At 40.6% G+C, this 20,529-nt stretch overlaps 1 protein-coding gene across 1 annotated transcript in view; it reads left to right on the top strand.

Moving 5' to 3' along the window:
• Nucleotides 1–232: 232 nt before the first annotated feature.
• Nucleotides 233–20,529, top strand: part of ANXA3 (annexin A3) — a gene marked incomplete at both ends in the record, with an annotated part of 60,740 nt that continues 40,443 nt past the window's right edge. Inside the window, 2 exons of the mRNA XM_080697384.1 lie at nucleotides 233–247; nucleotides 18,956–19,043. Coding sequence (XP_080553510.1) covers nucleotides 233–247; nucleotides 18,956–19,043 — 103 coding nt within the window. The remainder of the gene's footprint in view (nucleotides 248–18,955; nucleotides 19,044–20,529) is intronic.

Here is a 20,529-nt window from a genome sequence, read left to right as displayed (position 1 = left end):
TATAGTAGGTGTCCAGGAAATACTTGCTCAGTAAATGGTACTCCTGATGACAAAGACTTCCTCTTCCTGAGAAGGTTTCTCTTTGAATGTTGCTTCTGATTTTTTTTTTTTTTATTAAAGGCTAAGAGTTGGGCTGAGGTTACCATGTTTTAAATCACATATTTTATAAAGTTAATTATTTTTTCTTTCAATAGGTTAGTGTGATCTCAGCTCAAGAAAAAGGAAGGCCATCATGGCTTCTATCTGGGTAAGTAAAAATCAGGCCTTCAGAACACAGGGAAACATTTTGAAAGTTGATGAAAAAGTTCATCTGGGAAAAAAAATGACCGCGCAAAAAAGATAGAGGCTGTCTAAACATAAAGCATGAAAGTTGCACAGCTAAAATAATTTGTGATGACACCAGAGTGGAGAGGTCAAAACCAGAAAATGAATTTAGTATATTTGGGGATTTTATTCTATGATAACAGTAACGTTTCATATCAGTAAAGAAAAGTTGCCTTTAATAATTCAAGTAAGAAAAACTTGTTGCTGTTTGGGGATAAAGTAAGTCTGTATTCCTTATCCTATCTTACATTAAGACAAACTTCAAGTGGATAAAATACAGATGTGAAGGAGATAAAATATGGGTGGAGATAAAATATGGGAATGTCATCTCATAGTTCTGCATGCTAGAAGCCAGAAATGGGTCTCTTGGCACTAAAATCAAGATGTTAGCAGAGCTACATTTCTTCCCGGAGACTTTGGGAAGAATCCTCCATCCAAATAAACTTGGAGCGGGGAAGGCAATTACAACAGCCATGACCCAAAACGAAAAGCCTAAGAGAAAAATGCTGATCTATTTAACTACATGTAAATTCACAATAATGACAGCAAACAATCCTATCAGTAAAGTTGAAAAGCTACAGGGGAAAATATTTACTGCATGTTAGCAAAAAAAAAAAAAAAATCTTTAGCACACACACAAGTAATGAATAAATAAATTGAAAATATGGACTTGACACCAGGCGTGGTGGCTCACGCTTGTAATTCCCGCGCTTGGGAGGTGGAGACAGGAGGATCGCGCAGGTTCAAAGCCAGCCACACTGGCTTAGGAGACCCTGTTTCCAAATTTTAAAAAGTATAAAAAAATGGGTCTGGGAGTGTAGCCCGGAGGTGGAAGGGTTTCCAGGAATCCCAGTACCACCACCAAATAAACAAATATATACATATACATATACATATACATATATATATATATGTATATGTATATGTATGGAGTTGATGGAAAAATTGGTAAGAGACATAAGAAATGAAATGAATTATATCCAACTAACATGTAAAAAGATGCTACACCTCAAAGAGAATTAAAAATATGTAAATAATACAAGAAACCATTGTTAAGAAATTGTAAAGTGAAAAAAAATACAGGAAGACCAGTGTTATAAAAGCTGTGGGCAAGACACATACTCTCATATTTTGTTCATAGGGTAATAAATTTGGTATATTTTTGGATGGTATTTTGGCATTATCTATTAATGTTTAAGTGTGCATGTCCTTTAGCCCAGTAATCTAATCTCTGAGAAGGTGTCATATAGACAAATTTGCATAGTGTTAAGAAACATATGGTCCAAAAGACATTCATTTGTATTAATGAAAATATGAGGACAGCATAAGTAGCCATTTACAGGGCATGAATTAGTAAATTATTCATTTGTAAGTGATAGCCATTTTTCTGTGATCATTAAAAAGAATTGGAAAAGAGTAAGCTTTGCATACTGACATTAGAAAACTGGAAAAAAAAATGTCCCCAGACATTAATGGGAAAAAATCATAGAATAGTATGTACAGAGTAATTCTGTTTAAAAGAAAGGAAGAACAGATCTACATAAAGACTATGTTACATGACTGGGAGGCTGGAACAGGAGGATTGCTGGGTCGAAACCAGTTCTCAGCAACTCAGCAAGACCCTATTTCGAAATACAAAAATAGCTCACAGGTAGAATTCCCCCGTGTGTGTGTGTGTTTGTGTGTGTGTGTGTGTGTGTGTGTGTGTGTGTGTGTGTGAACTGTGTTTCACGAAATCTTTCTAGAAGGTTGGGATTGTGAGAAAGAATGCTTCTACTTTTCAATGTTATCACCTCTGTACTCAACTTGTTTTTTTAAGCCATGAGTGTATATTTTTATGGTAAGGGGCAGGGGAGTTTAAAGAGAAGCACATAGAGGTGTAACCAGCCCTATGTCTGGCAGCAAAGGGAGAGGTGCGCTGCCCTGGGACTTTCCTTGGCCCCACCTTATTCCCAGACTGCTAAATGGGAAGCTAACCCTGCCTCTTTCCAGATCTGAAATCCCTGCTACTCTTATGGACCTCCAGCACAATCATGAAAAAGAAGCCTCTCTCCAAAATGCCAAAATGCTAGCCCTGCCAGTAGCACATCCGAATGGCAGTAAGTCAGTTAGGCTCTCTCTCCAGCTGACACCTTCAACGGGCTGGGAAACCAGTGTGAGCGCAGGTATATTCATTTCCTGTTGCAGCCATAGCAAATTACCACAAGTTTAACAGTTTAAAACAACATCTATCATCTCATTATTCTGTATATTAGAAGCCAGAAATGCGTCTCCCAGCACAAAAATCAAGACGTTGTTCCCCTTTCTGGAAGCTTTGGGAAGAATCCTCTGTCCAGCTCACGGAGGTTGTGGGCAGAATTTAGGTCCTTAGAGTTATGGACCGGAGGTCTGTCTCTGTTTCTGCCTTCACAGGGCTCGCCACTAGCTCCCACGGGCCTCTGTTGTCTTTTGCACTTGGCCTCTACCACGCAGGACCAGCAATCCTGCACAGTCTCCTTCTTACACGTGGTGTCTCTTTGGTCTCCTTTCTGGAACATCTCTTTCTTGCTTTCCTCTTCATCCTCCAGCTGAGACAGTTCTCTGCTTCTAAGGGCTTCTGGAATTTGATTGGCTCTATTCAGAAAATCCGGAATTATCTCCCTACTTAAATGAGTGAACTTTAATCACATCTGCAAAGTTCCTTTGGTCATGTAACTTAACACATTCAATGTCTTCAAAGATTACTGCATGGATATTTTAGGAAAGAGACATTCTTCTGCCTGCCCCAAGGGACAAGGAGTCTGGCTGCCTCAGGAGATGGTAGGAGAGCGGGCCAGAAAGGGGGAGCCATGTGCGGGGAGGGGACGGTGAAGAAAGGGGCCCCAGGCACAGAGGGACTTCTTCTGCCCCTTTTTTTTCTTTCCTTTTTTTTTTCCTTTCCCCAATTAAAGCACTTGTACATACAAGTGAGATGTCAGAGAGCAAAGATTAAGAACAACTCAGAAGCCGGGTGTGGTGGCACACGCTTGTAATCCTAGCATTGGGGAGACTGAGACTGGGGGATCGCTGTTCACGGACAGCCTCAGCTACTTATGAGGCCCTCTGCAACTCAGTGAGACCCTGTTTCAAAATAAAGAATAAAAGATTGGGTAGGGGGTGTAGCTCAGAGGTCAAATACCTCTGGGAAACAAACAAACTAAAAAAGAACAACTCGCCGGGCGTGGTGGCGCACGCTTGTAATCCCCGCGCTTGGGAGGCGGAGACAGGAGGATCGCGCTGGTTCGAAGCCAGCCTCGCTGGCTTAAGAGACTCTGTTTCCACATAAAAATGTTAAAAAATAGGTATGGGAGTGTAGCCCGTGGGAGTGTAGCCCGGAGGTAGAAGGGCTTCCAGGAACCCCAGTACCACCAAAAAAAAAAAAAAAAAAAAAAAAAGAACAACTCAGAGCCAGTCGTGGTGGTGCATGCTGTAATCTCAGTACTTGGGAGGCCAAGACAGGAGGAAAGCAGGTTCAAATAAGCTTAGCAACTTTAGGAGTCCTTCTGCAACTTAGTGAGAAAAAAATAAAATAGGAGGATTAGGGGATGTATCTCAGAGGTAGAATGCCCCTGTATTCAAGCCCCAGTATCAAAATGATAAAATAAATAAAATAAAATAGAGCTGGGGTTGTAGCTCAATGGCACAATGCCCTTGGGTTTAATCCTTAGTACTACAGAAACAAACAAACAAAAACCCCTCAGAACAGCGAACAGCTATGGAAATACCATGGAAGCTCCTCAAAAAAAAAAAAATTAAATTAAAATTAAAATAATTAAAAATAAAACTACTTGTGATTGAGCAATCCCACTTCTGAGCATATATCTAAAAGAATGAAAGGAGAGTCTTAAAAAGATATTTTATATCCATGCTCATTGCAATACTTTGCAATAGCCAAGAGGTAGAAGCAGCCCAAAGCCAACTGACAGATGAGTGGCTAAAAACTGTAATCTATACATACAATGGAGTATTATTCAGCCCTAAAAAGAAAGGACATCGCGTCACATGCAATAGCAGAAGAACCCACCCTGAGCGTGGTATGCTAAGCCAAATAAGCCTGCTGTAAAAAGATGAATGTTAGTTGCTGGGCATGGTGGCGCACTCTTGTAATCCCCGAGCTTGGGAGGTGGAGACAGGAGGATCGCGCAGGTTTGAAGCCAGCCGCGCTGGCTTAAGAGACCCTCTTTCCAAATTAAAAATATATATATATAATAGGTCTGGGAGTATTGTCCAGAGGCAGAAGGGTTCCAACCCCAGTACCACCAAAAAAATAAAATAAAATAAAAGACAAATGTTGTATGATTCCTTATATGAGCTATCTCAAGTGCTCAAATTAATAGATACAAAAAGCAGGATGGTGGTTTCTAAAGGCCAAGGAAAGAAAAAAGGAAGTCATTGTTTACTCACTGTAGATTTTCACTTCTTCAAGATGAAAAAGTTCTGGTAATCTCTTTTAGAATACCAGGAATAGTCTCACCACTACTGACGGGCATGCTTGAAAATGGTAATGATTTAACAAAAACTCAGATTTACAACTGCAAATACCATACCCCTTTTTGTGTGTGGTACTAAGGATTGAACCCAGGGGCATTATACCACTGAGTTACATGCCCAGCCCTTTTTATTTTTTATTTTTTATTTTTATATTTTTTTAATTTTTTGGTGGTACTGGGGTTCTTGGAAGCCCTTCTACCTCCGGGGCACACTCCCAGACCTATTTTATATATTTTTTATTTGGAAACAGGGTCTCTTAAGCCAGCGAGGCTGGCTCTGAACCAGTGCATCCTCCTGTCTCCGCCTCCCAAGCGCGGGGTTAAAAGCGTGCGCCACCACGCCTGGCCAGCCCTTTTTATTTTTTAATAAGAGAGTCCCATTAGCCGGGCCTGGTGGCGCATGCTTGTAATCCCCGTGCTTGGGAGGCTGAGACAGGAGGATTGCACAGGTTCGAAGCCATCCTCAGCTACTTAGTGAGGCTCTCAGCCACTTAGTGAGACCCTGTTTCCAAATAAAAATATATAAAAGGTTTGGGAGTATAGTCCAGAGGTAGAAAGCCTCTGGATTCTACCCCCAGGACGACCAAAAAATAAAATAAAAAATAAAAATAAATATAAATAAATAAATTTACCACAAGGTGGCCTCAAATATGTGGTCTTTGTACCTTAGCCTCCCAAGCACTAGGATTACAAATGTGCACCACAGCACCCAGCTTACAACTCTAAATACTCATCACAAAGTTGTGTTATGGAGGAAGGTCTCACTGCTCGAAGTACATAGAAGCAAATACTCTGACACTAGGTTTCTGCAAAAAGGAAAAGTCTTTACAGCATGGTCACATGGAAAGGAGGTCTGGAGCTACAAAGTGTCTCACATCTGTCTTCCCAAAGGGTTGGTAGTGGGGAATTTGCTGGAAAGAAAAGGGGAGAAGCTACTTTGGGTTGAGTGGTAGGAAGGGGGTGCTTTTGGGTTCTTCCACACAGGCAGAAAGATGATGACCACACAGGTGTCCTCTCCAAAGGTCACAAGTTTCTTTTTCTGGGGCGGGGGGAAGAGAGTTGATGTTTGGGGCCCCAGAAGGTCATTAACTAGAGGGCTGCTTCTGCACTGCTTCTGCGCATGTCCATTCTAGAAACATCAGTTCCAAACCATCCTGGATGGGTTCTGGAAGCTTCTCCTGAAAGATGACTTAAGTATTTTGTTATTTAAGGAATTTATATTCAAGTGTGTCTGGGCCATAACCAATTTCAGCCAGCCTGGGGATGTTGCAATGGTACATTTGGTTCAAATAAATAAACAGTCTCCATTGCATCAGCATTTCCTTGGTTTTGAAGTTTTAAATATCTCTGTTCAGACATATGTTCTCCTACTTTACCCTCGATGAAAGGGCCTGATATCTTATCAGTTTATGCTCCTGGGACTCAGAGTTCCTTGTCATATGTTGGCTTTAGGTCCATAGCAAGCACTCAGGATGCTCACAAATTAGAATAGCTTAGGATGACTTTTCACTAGGATGCCACAGCAGGATTTTTTTCATTGTGTGTTCCCTATAATGTTTTCTCATGGAAATATTTTGAGTTCTTTCCTCCCTAATCAATATATACTCTCACAAAACTTACTTTTATAACTTATGTTTATAAAACCACAATAATAATTATTAATTCCTACTTTTTTGTGGCACTGGGGGTGGAACCCAGGGGCTTTTCTACCTCCAGGCTATACTCCCAGACCTATTTTATACTTTATTTGGAAACAGGGTCTCACTAAGTTGCTGAGAGCCTCACTTAGTAGCTGAGTCTGGCTTCAAACCTGTGTGATCCTCCTGTCTCAGCCTCCCAAGCACTGGGATTACAAACATGCACCACCATGACCGGCTTTAATTCCTACTTTTTTGAACTATCAATTTAGGTTTTCTTATGTGCTATTAGAACTTCTCAAAATTAACTCACAATTATTGTAATTAACATGAACTCTTAATAACATTCCAATTTGCTATACATTCTCCTTTCCTGTTCTAAATTCTGATTTACATATGGAGAAAGGGTTACAGAGAGCCCCTTTTGGAAACCAAGGGATAAAAATATAACTTCTTATAAATACAATGCCTACCAACTTTGTTTTGAAGTTCCTCCAAAGCACAGATAAATAAAGTAACAAGTACAATCCCAGTCACCATTCTCACTGATGTAACCTAAAATAACTGACCACACAACCTAGACAAGGAAACAATCTGCTCACAGTTCTTTGCAAATATTGGGATTTCAGTTCATGTCAGGCCAGGTTACATCTGTGGACCTCAGACCACAATGGCATGAGGGAGAAAGAGGGAGAGAGCAAGGGCTCTGCTCTCACATCATGGAGGCCAGAAAGAAAGGAGAGAGCAAGCAAGGGGATTCAAAGACAAGATTGCAGTTTCTCAGGCCATACCCGCAGGGACCCACCTTCTCTAGTCACATCCCACCTGCTTAGGTTACTGCCCACTGCCCAGGAAATCCACTAGGTTAGATTTCACTGGTGAAATTACAATTTTTGTGACCTAATCATATCAACTCTGAACATTTCTACATGAGCTCCTCGGGAGACTTTCTATCTCTAACCCTAACAAGTACAGAGTGCAGTGGGCCCTCATGAGCGGCAAATAAAGACAGTCTAAGCACGATCCCGATTTTCCTTTTCATAAGACCACAGTTGAATAAAAGGAATGCTCTTGAATATGGACTTTAACAAATTACTTGTCACTGCCTTGGTTTTCTCATCTGTATGTGGCTATAATTGTAGTGCCAACACCATCTAGTGTTTGTAAGCATTAAGCCAAGTCATATAAAATACATTAACAGTGTATACAATGGGGTGAGTATTTGATAGATTTCAGTGGCAATCATCATTTTAATATATAGTTTTATTCTAAAAATATATTCCTTGCTAAACAGTATCCCTCTTTCAGTAAAGGAGTTTCTGCCTATCTCCTAGACTTGATTTTATTTCAAATCAACAACACCTCTCTATTGGAATAGTTCTCTGAATTAGAAATAGATTGTTCCTACTACTTATATTTTCAATATTTTGTAGTAATTTTAACTTATGTATCTTGAACGACCTATAGCGCTGTATTTCTACTCCATGCAGAAATACTGAGGAGAATCCAGTTCTGACAGTTCCTGGAGTTAGAATTGGATCCCACAGGTATAAGAGCTCCTTCCTTCATGGGATGGCCTCAGTTTACCTGTCAATCACAAGTTTTAGGTACAACTCACACTTCTGACCAGCCATAAATTTGGAAGTTTCCATAATCCCTTCACATTCAAAATCCACTAGACTGACTCAGAGAACTCAATGAAAGTACTATGCTTGTGATTATAAATTTATTACAAGGGAGATGCACAGGGCAAGATCTGCAGTGGCCCTGTCCATGTCCTTCCCTGTGGAGTCAGGGCATGTCCTCCTCCCTGAACACCAGCATCTTCACCAACCCCAAGCTCCTCTGAGCCTTAGTGCTCAGGGTTCAGTTAGGCAGGTATTGCGATTAAATGACTTGCCACGTTATTGAACTCAATACCCAGCCTTCCTTTCCTTCCCTGAAGCCAGGTTGACCCCAAATTCCAACCTGTAATCTCATGCTTGATCTTCCCGATGACTAGCTCTCACCCTGAAGCTATCTAAAGGCTAGCAGGAACCACCTTAGCAGCAGAACAAAAAACATTCCCACCCCTCAGGAATTCCAAGAGTTTTTAAAACTCTGCCAAAAAGCAGGCAAATATAATAATATGTTATGAATTAATATCACCAAGGATTATCATGTTATTAATAAGGAGTACTAATTAATTATTATATATTATTTAAATGCATCTTTATAAATATAATTGTAAATATAATATTCCTTATTACAATACACATATCTGGCTCACATTATGGCACAGAGTTTCTAAAATGTGCTCCTGTATTCCTTTATTCCGTATTTCTTTTTAAAATTATATTAAAACTAATGGCACTGGCTATCATAATGCTGATCACAATCCCTGATTGGATTGAGAGGCTAAGACAGAAGGAACACAGATTCGAGGCCAGCCTTAGCAACTTAGTGAGACCCCATTTCAAAATAAAATAAATAAAAAGGGCTTGTGGGTGTCGTAGAGTGCCCCTGGTTCAATCCCCAGTACCAAAATAAATAAATGCATTTTTTTAAATATTTAATTTGGAAACAGGGTCTCTCTTAAGCCAGCTGAGGCTGGCTTCGAATCTGGGTGATCCTCCTGTCTCAGCCTCCCAAGTGCCGGGATTACAAGCATGTGCCACCACACCCAGCTAATAAATGTATTTTTTAAAAGACCCTGTGAGAGCTGGGCGTGGTGGCGCACGCTTGTAATCCCCGTTCTTGGGAGGCAGAGACAGGAGGATCGCGCTGGTTCGGAGCCAGCCTCGCTGGCTTAAGAGACTCTGTTTCCACATAAAAATGTTAAAAAATAGGTCTGGGAGTGTAGCCCGTGGGAGTGTATACCGGAGGTAGAAGGGCTTCCAGGAACCCCAGTACCACCAAAAAAAAAAAAAAAAAAAAAAAAAAAAAAAAGACCCTGTGAGAGCCGGGCATGGTGGCGCATTCTTCCCAGCATTTGAGAGGCTGAGACAGGAGGATCACAGTTCGTGGACAGCCTCAGCTACTTAGTGAAGCCCTTTGCAACTCAGTGAGACCCTGTTTCAAAATAAAGTATAAAAAATAGTGCTAGAGGTGTAGGCTCGGAGGTAGAATGCCCCTGGGTTCCATCCCCAGTACCACAAACAAATATAAAAATAAAATATATAAAAAGACCCTGTGATTGTTACTTACATTGTTATTTACATTATATATGTGATTGTTACTTACATTGTATCTTTAATAATGAGGAAGAATAAGAAAATGAGTGAATGTCTTATAATAAAAATGAGCAGAGTCATCATTAAAGATGAAAGCTATGTAGAAGAAATTAAGAAGGGCTCCTTGGTGGTGGACATAGTGAAGAGGGCTGATGTAAGACTGAGCTGCACAGAGTAAACACGGTGGCCATGTGATTATGGTGGGAGTCAGGAGCACAGCCTCACCCTCCCTTTCTTTTCTGGAAACAAGATTGGTGCAATTTGCCACATGCTGTTAACCCAGAGGAATGACACCAGTGGTAGAATTCTCAGGAAAGGTTCAGTGTGCTAAGAGGAAAGAATTTGGGGAGGCAATGCCTTTCTGTCCCATGGATGCCACCAACTTTGGGCATTCAGATGCTATCAGTCCTGAGCTCAAGGAGTTTTGAGGGCCCTGTTCAGCTTTGTATTTCTCACTTCAGCAGGGACATTCACTGCACCTTCCTTTCCTGGTTTGTTTGCTCTTCCTGCTCATGCAAACTTCAAATGTGTGTGTGGAGGACACCTGTGTTGGTATATGTGGATGTGCTGAATTTCTCCTCTGGTCTCCCTTCCATCGACCTCATTTTGAAAATGGAGGATCTAAGCCGGGCGTGGTGGCGCATGCTTGTAATTCTCACGGACAGCCTCAGCTACTTACGCCCTTCGCAACTCAGTGAGACCCTATTTCAAAAAATAAAAGACTAAAAAATAGGGCTGGGAGTGTAGCTTGGAGGTAGAATGCCCCTGGGTTCCATCCCTAGTACTGCAAGAAAAAAAAAAAAAAAAGAAAAGAAAAGGAAGGAAGGAAGGGAGCGAGGGAGGGAGGGAGGGATCTGACTTTGAAACTATTTTTTCCTAAAACACACTTCACATCCTGGTAAGGCACTCCTCAACATGATCCCAACTTCCTGTCTGGGTGTGTGTGTGTCTTAAACCGCGTTGCCTGGAGCTTCTTTGGGTAAATATTGGCACATTGAGAGTTGGCCTCTGCAAAAAGTTCATGAAAAACAGGTTAGACATGGGTTTCCAATCAGAACCTTAAAGCTTTGTCTCAGGATAAAGTCTGGAAAGAAATATTCTATAATGGAAAAGAGAGAGGCTTGGTAGGAATTATTGGAATGAACAACATTGAGCTGTTCTTTGCCCTCCTGGATTCCAGCCCCCAACTAGGAGGGAAGGAGGATCAATCTCTCACATTTAATCATGATGAAAGCATAATTTCTGAATCAAAGGAGTAGCCCTTGAATAGGCTTGATGAATCAGAAGCCAAGAGGAAAAGAAAAAAGGTTCAGTTACAGAGCAAGAAATGTGAAAGGGAGAAAAATATGGTCTGATTCTCTGGAAAGTCTTTTTTCGTAGATGAAATGCAGAAAAAAGATAAATATTTTAGGCTGCTATACAATAAGATTAAAACACAGATCTTCCATGAGTTAAAAGATAATAAGTCAAAAGGGCAGAAGATTCTGGTCTGTCCATTATCGAATATTGGCTCCTTTTCTTTTCAACTCCCTTGTATTTGATTGAATTCGCCACCTAAGTTCTAGAGGCAGGAGCAGTTTAAACGGGAGCAGTGGTGACAGCTCCTCATGAATGGGGTTTAGAAAAGGTAAATGCGCCTGTAGGATTTTGACAGATGACATGAAGCTCTGACAGTCTGATGATGTCATTTGAGAATTATCAAAAGAAACGAGACCTGGACAGGATAATATTTTTTGTTCACAGATTTTTACTAAACATCTCCTATGTACCTGGTGATATAGCAGAGAAAAAGAAATAAAAATGCATAGAGCCTATATATTATTGGAGAAGACAGGTACTACACAAAGAATTGTATAATACATAAAGTCGATTTTAAGTGCTGTAGGGGGAAACAGACAGTAAAGAGAATGGCGGTGTGTGTTATTTTCTGCTCAGACACCTGAGCAAAGGTCACCATGGAGTGAGGGAGTGAGCTGGGAGAATACTGGGAAGAGCATCCAGGCAGAGGGAGCAGGAAGTGTAAAATTCTGAGGCAGACCAGGAAGGTGTGGCTGAGAGCAGCAAGAAATCCCCCCAAAACTGAAAGGAAGAAGCAGGAGTAGAAGGGGGCCTGAGGAAGAGTTACAGTTCCTTTTAATGATGTTTTAGGATCGATCTACCAAGAGTCCCAGTAGTCTTCCCATGAACTGTTTAAGGAGTTTCCTTCTCTAGGATTACTTAGGAAGCACTCTTAAATCTGCAGCAACACATTCAGATTGTCAGTTCTTAAGCAAACTCATAAATAACCCATCAAATAATGCATTTTGCCATCATGTCATGTACACATCAATGACTCTGGCCATCTCTGCAAAAAAGCATTTTCCCCAGAATGTTGTAAACAATGGATGTCCTTAATCTCATCCCCATATGCTGAATTCTCATCCCTACAGCAGCGAGGTGGCTGGAGAGTGGGTATTTTCATTGTAGTCCCCAAACCTTACAAAGCCATTGCTATGATCTCAATATTTGTGTCCCCCAATTCATGTGCTAAAATCCCAGCCACTTAGTGAGACCCTGTTCCCAAAGAAAATATAAAATAGATCTGGGAGTGTAGCCTGGAGGTAGAAGGATGCTGGGTTCCATCCCTAGTACACCACACACACACACACACACACACACACACACACACACACACACACACACACGAGACGTTTTACTTTATTTTTTCTTGTTTTTGTTTGTGTGTGGCATTGGAAATTGAACCCAGAAACTATATCCCAGCCCTTTTTTATTTTCTATTTGGAAACAAGGTCTCACTGGGCTTCTGAGGCTGGCCTTGAACCTATGATCCACATGCCTTCACACACAGCTGACTTTTCACTTGATAAGCACATGCTTTACAGATGTCAGGCCGAGGGGAGGAATGGACAGAGCAGAATAAATGCTACTGGGGTAACAGGAAGAAACCCAGAGAATGAGACAGATCCAGAGGGCCCAAGGAGAGGGGCTGGGCTGGGAAACAAGCTTCTCACAGCCAAGGCTTCCTTTGTAATCCATGCTTTGTGGGAACCACAACACAATCGGAATGTTTGCCTGTCTTTTCTGACATCCAAGCCAAATTTACTTTCTACTCCAGCCCACCTCCTTATTCCCTTATCACATTCCCATGCTCCTGCTCTGAGATGCTCCCGATGAAATCAGTGTTCAAACAAAAAGAAAACATGAAAAGTATGAATATTTCTCACTTGAGCTAGCACAAGAATGAGTACAAACATCTTCGGACCTCTTACAGGCATTGTAAACAACAGAGGGCTGAGCGGGCGGCACCTCCTGCTGCTCTGGCCTGCCTGCAGGGCTGCCTGGTGGGGAGCCACACGGGTTCACCTTCACCTGCCTTGGTCCAGGTCACCCCTAGCCTTTTCTCTGGCTCACCTGCTCTGCTGGCTTCCTGTGGCTGCCATAACGAAGTGTCACAGACTGGTGGCTTCAAACAATGGAAATGTATTGTCTCAGAATTCTGGAAGCTAGGAGTCCACAATCAAGGTGTCAGCAGGGCCATCTTCCCTCTGCAACTTGTAGGGGAATCTTTGGTCTCCTCCTAGCTTCTGGTGGTTTGCTGGTGTAGGTGAGTGATGATAACCCCTATATGTTCATTATTGGAACTGACCCTGTTCCCAAAGCCAAAAACAGGAGAAAAGCAGAAGTTTATGGACATGTATATTTCATATATAGAGAATGAGTAGGTGTCAAAGAGGTGGCTCCGAATTCCAGCTTATATAGTATCTTCAACAAAGAAGAGTTGAAGTAACAAGACAAGAGGATTTTATTTATTTTTTTTGTGTGTGGTACTGGGGGTAAAACCCAGGGGCTTTTCTACCTCTGGGCTACACTCCCAGACCTATTTTATATTTTATTTGGAAACAGGGTCTCACTAAGTTACTGAGAGCCTCACTAAATAGCCAAGGCTAGCTTTGAACCTGTGTGATCCTCCTGTCTCAGCCTCCCAAGCGTTGGGATTACAAGCCTGGCAGGACAAGATAAAGGAAAAAAGACAAAGAAAAAGAGAAGGCTTTGAAGTCTAGGAGTAGAAATCTGGAACAGAAAGGTGAATAACTGATAGATAACGAATACTTGGTAAAACTGGCAAGTGTAAATTCCTCTCGTGCCATCATCTCCAGCTGGTAAGGGCCCCCAGCTGTCTCCAGGGCGTAAGGTTTGTGCTCCTGGTGAAGGCAGGGCAGGACACCCTTTATCTTTGTAAATCTATGTCCAGTGTTCAGGCAGTGGAGGGAAGCCACAGAGGTCTTCTAGACGAGCCTCTTCTCACTAGCCTTAAGCTCGACAGGACTTTATTATTTGGGGAGGCACCGTATCATCACCCACATTGGCAAACTTTGGTAGACTTTGGTTTACAACTGCATAATCCTACTCTGCCTTCCTTGTCATATCACATTCTCCCTGTGTATGTCTGTCTTCAGAGAGCTGTCCTCTTCTAAAAACACCAGTCCTGTTGGAATAGGGGCCCAACCGACTGCAATATGATTTCATCTCAGCTAAGTGCATCCGCGGTACCCTGTTTCCAAATAAGGTCTCGTTCTGTGGTGCAGCAGGTTATAGGGACTTCAGTGTTTCTCTCAGAGAAAGGAGGGATTCGACCCAGACCACCTGTCCCATTTAACTGTATTTTGTTTTGGAGCCTCTTGCAGTAAACTTTTGGTTTAAACACTACTTCTTACTTGAAAAACTGAACAGGAGACCTTAGATTTTCCAAGTTTTGTTTGCTTTCTGCTTTTGTTTCGTCTGGTGGTCTGTTCTGTTTCTCCTTGTGTTATCGAGCTTCACCACCCCAGAGAACATCTTGACACTGAGCAGTGAACCCTTCTTCCTGCCTCTGTGACCACTCCTGAGTCATGGAGTCACATCTGAGGCTTTGATTTGAAGCCTTAATTTTTGGACCCGGCCTTTACAGGGTTTTACGAAATGAGAAGAGATACAGCTTGGCCTCACCTTTAAAACGTACCTGCAGTTGCTGCTATTCTTGCTTCGGAACATTTGGCTTTAAATATGTTTTACGTCAACAGAGCTGACACATGATTTTTCTCCTTTATTCATTCTTCTGAATATAAATGTTTAGCTTCTGGCAAACCCAATACACTTTGCATGAAGAAATAGGTACAGTGGTGTTTTATGAGTGGAGGGCAGATGGACTTCTTGGGGGTAACCGGAGATCGCTCCCCAGGGCCAATTTGGCCCCCAAATGGCTTTGTGACATCCTCTGCGAATGACCTCCCAAGCGTAGTTTTGGATGAGGGAAAATTATGTGGACACAAAAAAAGATGATTCAAATGAGACGCAACCTCGTCTAGTAACTAGGAACCGGGACTGATGGCACAGACCTCTTCCTGGCTCTGTAAACTTGGGCTAATTTCTTAAGCATCAGTTTATCATTTGTGAATAGGACTTCTTGTATTTACCTTATATGTTTATTGTGGGATGGGGTGAGCTAATGTAGAAAATGTGCTTAGCACAGTTCTTGGCACATGGTGAGTAGCAGCAATTGTTCTTCCTATAAAGACCTCCTGTTATTCTGCTTTATTTAGGCATTCCTTGCTTTAATTTATTTTCCAACTGGTGTCAGCATCGTTTGCCTTTTGGAAACATCTGAACATCAAATTTGAGAAAAGGAAAGCAACCAAATGTGCTTAAAGGATGTGTATGGAAATGTGATCAAACATGGTTTATTTTATTTTTAAAAAATAGCTTGTGCCCGCTGGGCATGTTGGTGCACACTTGGAATCCCAGTACTTGGGAGGCTGAGACAGGAAGATCGCGCAGGTTTGAAGCCAGCCTCAGCTACTTAGTGAGGCTCTCAGCAACTTAGTGAGACCCTGTTTCTAAATAAAAATATAAAAATAATTCTGGGAGTATAGCCTGGAGGTAGAAAGCCCCTGGGTTCCATCTCTAGTACCACACAAAAAAAGCCTGTGCCAAGTATCATGAAACATCCTATACAAGTACTCAAATTATGTTAGGATACTAGAGCTACTGGAAATATACTCAACAGGTATTGATTAGTAATTTAAACGGCAAGACACTGAGCCTGCAATGATGCAAACCATGCAAATAGCTTTATTTGGCTGTAGAAAGGCCAGCATTCCTGAAACAATGAGCTCATCACCGAATTCCTCCTCATCCACACCCATAAAAGAATTCAGAGCTTGTTTGCTCATTTTTGCTGTGCTTTTCTAGGCAGCCAAGAGTGAAATGCAGCCGTGGTTCACATGTGCATTAAAATCACTTGGGGGGCTTTGTTAGAGCAGATTCTGAATCCCAGCCCCATAGCTGGTGACCCAGTAGGAATGAGGCAGAGCCTGCATTGCCACTAAATTCCAGGTGATTTGAAAGGGGCAAATGCAGACACTACACTACGCTTGGAGAACCACTAGAGTGGCACACCCCAGCTCCCTACAGGCCAACAGTGGTGTGCTGAGCCCCAGACGTTTCAATCAGATGGAGATGGGTTTAAATCCCAGGGCTTTTCTTATTGTCAGAGTTCTCTGTTAAGCAAATAATCTCTCCAAGATTGAGTTTCTTCCATTTTAAATGAAAATAATAAAATCTACTTCATTAGGGTCATTGAAAGGTTAAATGAAAGATTATAAATCACTTCATTCACTGCCTGGGATGTATTGGAATAAAAAATAGTTAATTAATTCCATTAATTTATTTTATGGTAAGATTTTTTTTCTTGCAATTTGCAAGTATATAAGTATTCCTGAATGATCTGGGAAATCAGGTTGGTGAATTCTCTAAAACTGCTCACTTATATAGCTGAAGCCGTTTTAAATATTTCACTGGACGTCTACTTCACAATTTGCATGTGCTGGGCTAGGGGTGTAGTTCAGTAGTAGGGCATTTGCTTATCTTGTAAGAGGCCCTGTGTTTGATTCCTCACACCACAAAAATAAACAAACAAACCCTGTGTCCTCTTTCCAGTTAGTATGTGTGTGGGGGGGAGGGGTCTTTTATTTCCAATGCTGTTATTGGTGTGTTGTAATTATACATCAGAGTGAGCTCTGAAGCAGTGCCTTCATGCATGCACACAGCACTTAGTGTTCCCTCCGCAGGCAATATGACTTCTGCCACAAATAACATGCTCACTTTAACTTTTCTCGTTTCTTTTCATTAAACAAGTTGTTTCTCCTCCATTGTTGCTAAGCAGATAGTTGCAGGAATTGGCTAGGAACTTCATCCTCCTCTAGATTTACACTTTGAAATCTTAGCACATTTTGATGCACAGGTGGTAGAAGGCAGTGATAAGGTTGCAGCTAGAATACAAACCCCGGGTTTTCATAATTCATGGCTAATTAGGATCCTACCACAGTTGTTGTCTTGTACTCAGAAGCAACCATGTAAATATCCATGTGGCACAGAATTACAGAGGAAGGCTTCTTAAACATGTAGAATCTATCACCCTGTCTCTAAGACTATGAGTCTGTATATCTGATGTGGCTTGGTCCTATATTGTGTGTGTGTGTGTGTGTGTGTGTGTGTGTGTGTGTGTGTGTGTGTGTTTGGCACTGGGAATTGAACCTCCAAAACTACTCCTTCAGACATTTTTACTTTTTTATTTTGAAAAAGGGTCTTATTAAGTTTCTGAGATTATCGTTAAATTGCTAAGCCTGGCCTTGAACCTACATTCCTCCTGTGTCATTCTCCCAAGCACTGGGATTGCTGGATCCATGTCATATGTGTTTGTAAGTATTACCCAGATGGTATAGAGATTTTATTTAAAAGCACCAGGAATGGGCTAGAACAAATCCTGTTGTACGGCTTGGATCAAATTCTCCAATCTTCTTAAATCTTGGTGTCATTGATGTGAACTGGCTTCCTCTTATGTTCCAAGGCCGCTGGGCCTGTGATGATTAACATATATAAAGTGCTAGGCACACAGCGAGCAAATGCTCCAATAATGGTTCTTGTAAAATGCCAGGTATGAAAGGTCTGGCATGGGTAAAAGAAGCACAAAAGTTCACAGGTAGATAGAACTGAAATGAAGCCAGTTTGCTTTGCAAATCTATGAAATATTTATTAAGCCTCAGGGAAAGAGAATTTTCCAAAAAGAATATGCTAAAATGACTGATATCTTATAGGTGCCCTCAGAACTGGCATTTCCCCAACTAGTTCCTAACTTTTTGTAGTTATTTTTTCCATTACAAACTCTTTCTTTGGGAGTGCTTTAAGATTGAAAAAAAATGTTCGACTATATTGAAACAAAATTATTAATTTGGTCTTTTGAATCAACAGACTATCATTTTTACTGGGCCAGAACATCAATTTTCCATCCATTTTAATGTGACAAGATAATGCAATGCCCTTTCATGAAAATACTGAACACTTCAGAAGAGCTTAAATTAAACTATATTAACACAAGACAACAGATCCCATATTAGTAACAGGATAGGAAAATCCTACTGAAAAAGAAATATCATTACTGCAAAGACAAATTTTTATTCAAAGAGTTGAGATATACCACATAAGTGCGTGTTCACTTGCATTTTTCCCAGTGTTTGTGTGGCTGTCTTTCTGTAGTCTCTCAAGTACTGTTAGAATATTTTATTCTCTTAGTAGTATGGTCTTTCTCAGCTGAATGACATATTTCTAATTTATGTGCTTAAAATTGGTGGTGTGGCAGTTTTTATTTCCTTGTGATTCCTGAAGATCTGTGATGTCAGTGGAGCTTTTAGAAGGGAATTTATCAGCCACAATTGCACATCCATTAAACAAAGCTTAAGAACAGACACTCCTAATAGGGTTTTCATTTATGGATCCTTTAGTGTAGGATTCCCCAAGGACAATGGTCAACATTAATTAAAACATCTTGAAGTCCGCAAGCCACAATTACTTCTATGCGAGATGCAGTGAAGAGCTTTGAATCATCACTTGAAAACAAAGCGGATGTAGGAAATTGTAGCTTTCTCATTGCTTTTATGCCGATGCCACTTTAAAGCAAATACTCTTCAGAGTCACCAGGATTGACGTAATGTGTTGCTCTAGAGAATCAATGCTTTATATTTGTAATTTGTTGCACAAGAGAAAAAGAGAGGCCTCACGATCTATGTGGTAGAAGTCATATTGCCTATAGGAGGGGAGACTCGAATCACGCCTGAAATGGTAGAAAGGCATGCAAATTGTGGGTCTGTCACGTTTCCTATCAGCATGTGAGAATGTGCATATGTAATAGAAATAAAGAGGTCATTTTGTACTAGTGGGCCTTTCGCTATTTTCCTCCTAGGTTGGACCCCGAGGAACGGTGAGAGATTATCCAGGCTTTAGCCCATCGGCGGATGCTGATGCTATTCGTAAGGCAATCAGAGGAATTGGTGAGTGATATTTTACTCAATTAGAGAAATTGCCAGGGCTTTTTTTTAAAGTATGAAACAATGAGAAAAATGATAGAGAACCCAGTTTTATTAACATTTGCCCTATTTACTTAACATTGAAAACTTACATTTTCACCACTGCCGCCAATAATGATAATCATCATCGTAGTAAATCATTACAGATAAAAATCTGTTGATTTTTCCCTAGATTTCATCCTCACCCCATTTCCCAGAGATAATTACCATACTAAATTACAGTTCAGTCCCATGAAATTTTTACTACCATAATTACATATGTATGTACATATTGTTTTGTATGGTCTTAACCAGTACAAAATGAAGTCATATATGTAAGTTTCCCTGGGATTTGCTTTTATCCCTTAACATAATGTTTTTGAGATTTATCCACATTGATATATTTAGCTCTGGCTCATTAATTTTATCCACATAGTAGTCTATTGCATGCTATATCGTAAAATGGAAATATCGGTAAAACATTTAAATTGCCTACAATTCTTTTCTATTACAGCATAAAATGCTGCAGTGACTCTTCCTACTTGTGTTTCATCGTGCATGTTTGCTAATATTTCTCTCAAATATGACAAGAATTGAAATTTCTAGGTGAAAGAGATTTCTTATTTTCAGATTAACTAGAAGTTTTACTAACTACCCTCCTTACTAAACTAGCATTCCTTCCAGCACTGCATGAGACTTCCTTTTGCTCTATATTCTTACAAGTTATATTTAGTACGTGCTCTGGTCATACTATGACATTTTACCAATTAACTGCACCCAAAGTTCTCTGTCATTCTGTTTTTCGTCTCTCTTGTCTTTGATGTTGTTAAGCACCTTTCTTGTTTATCTTCTTCCCCTTCCAAGTGCCTCTTCAGTCTTTTCATAGACTTTTTTCTATTTTCAGTTGGGATGTCTTTTTCATGATTGGCAAGAGGCTCTTAAACATTTCTAGATACAAAACTTTTTTTGTTTAAATTTCAAGTAATGGAAATAGCTACTCCAATTCTATGGATTTCTTTTAATGTGGGGTGACAGTAATGTTTATTGCATCAAGTTTTATATTTTAGCAAAACCAAGTTTACCAATAATTTTTCCCCTGGGATTTATGCTTACTATATCTTTTCTATAATGAAGTCATAAAGATATTCTGCATTTTTCTGCAAGGCTTAGAAATTGTTTCTCACACTGCGATCTTATAATCTAAATGAAATTAATGTTTGTGCATGATACTTAAAGGTATCTAACTCTATTTTATCTCATGTGGATATTTAGTTGTCTCCACACGATTTATTGAAGAGCCTCCTTGTTTCCACCCTGATTGGTAATGCCACGGCTGTTTTGTGTTTCCGTTTTCTGTTCTCCTTTATGTTCTATTTGTCTAGTTGTCTTTTCCTGTCCCAATACCATATTGTCACAGTTGTAATTATAATTGTATAATGATTAGTGGTGAGTGGTCCAAATGTTTTTTCCG

Source organism: Muscardinus avellanarius (genome assembly GCF_963383645.1).
Source record: "Muscardinus avellanarius genome assembly, chromosome: 6".
NCBI classification, from domain to species: domain Eukaryota; kingdom Metazoa; phylum Chordata; class Mammalia; order Rodentia; family Gliridae; genus Muscardinus; species Muscardinus avellanarius.
The sequence above is the reverse complement of the archived record's forward strand: the minus strand, read 5'-3'. Positions and strand labels throughout refer to the sequence as shown.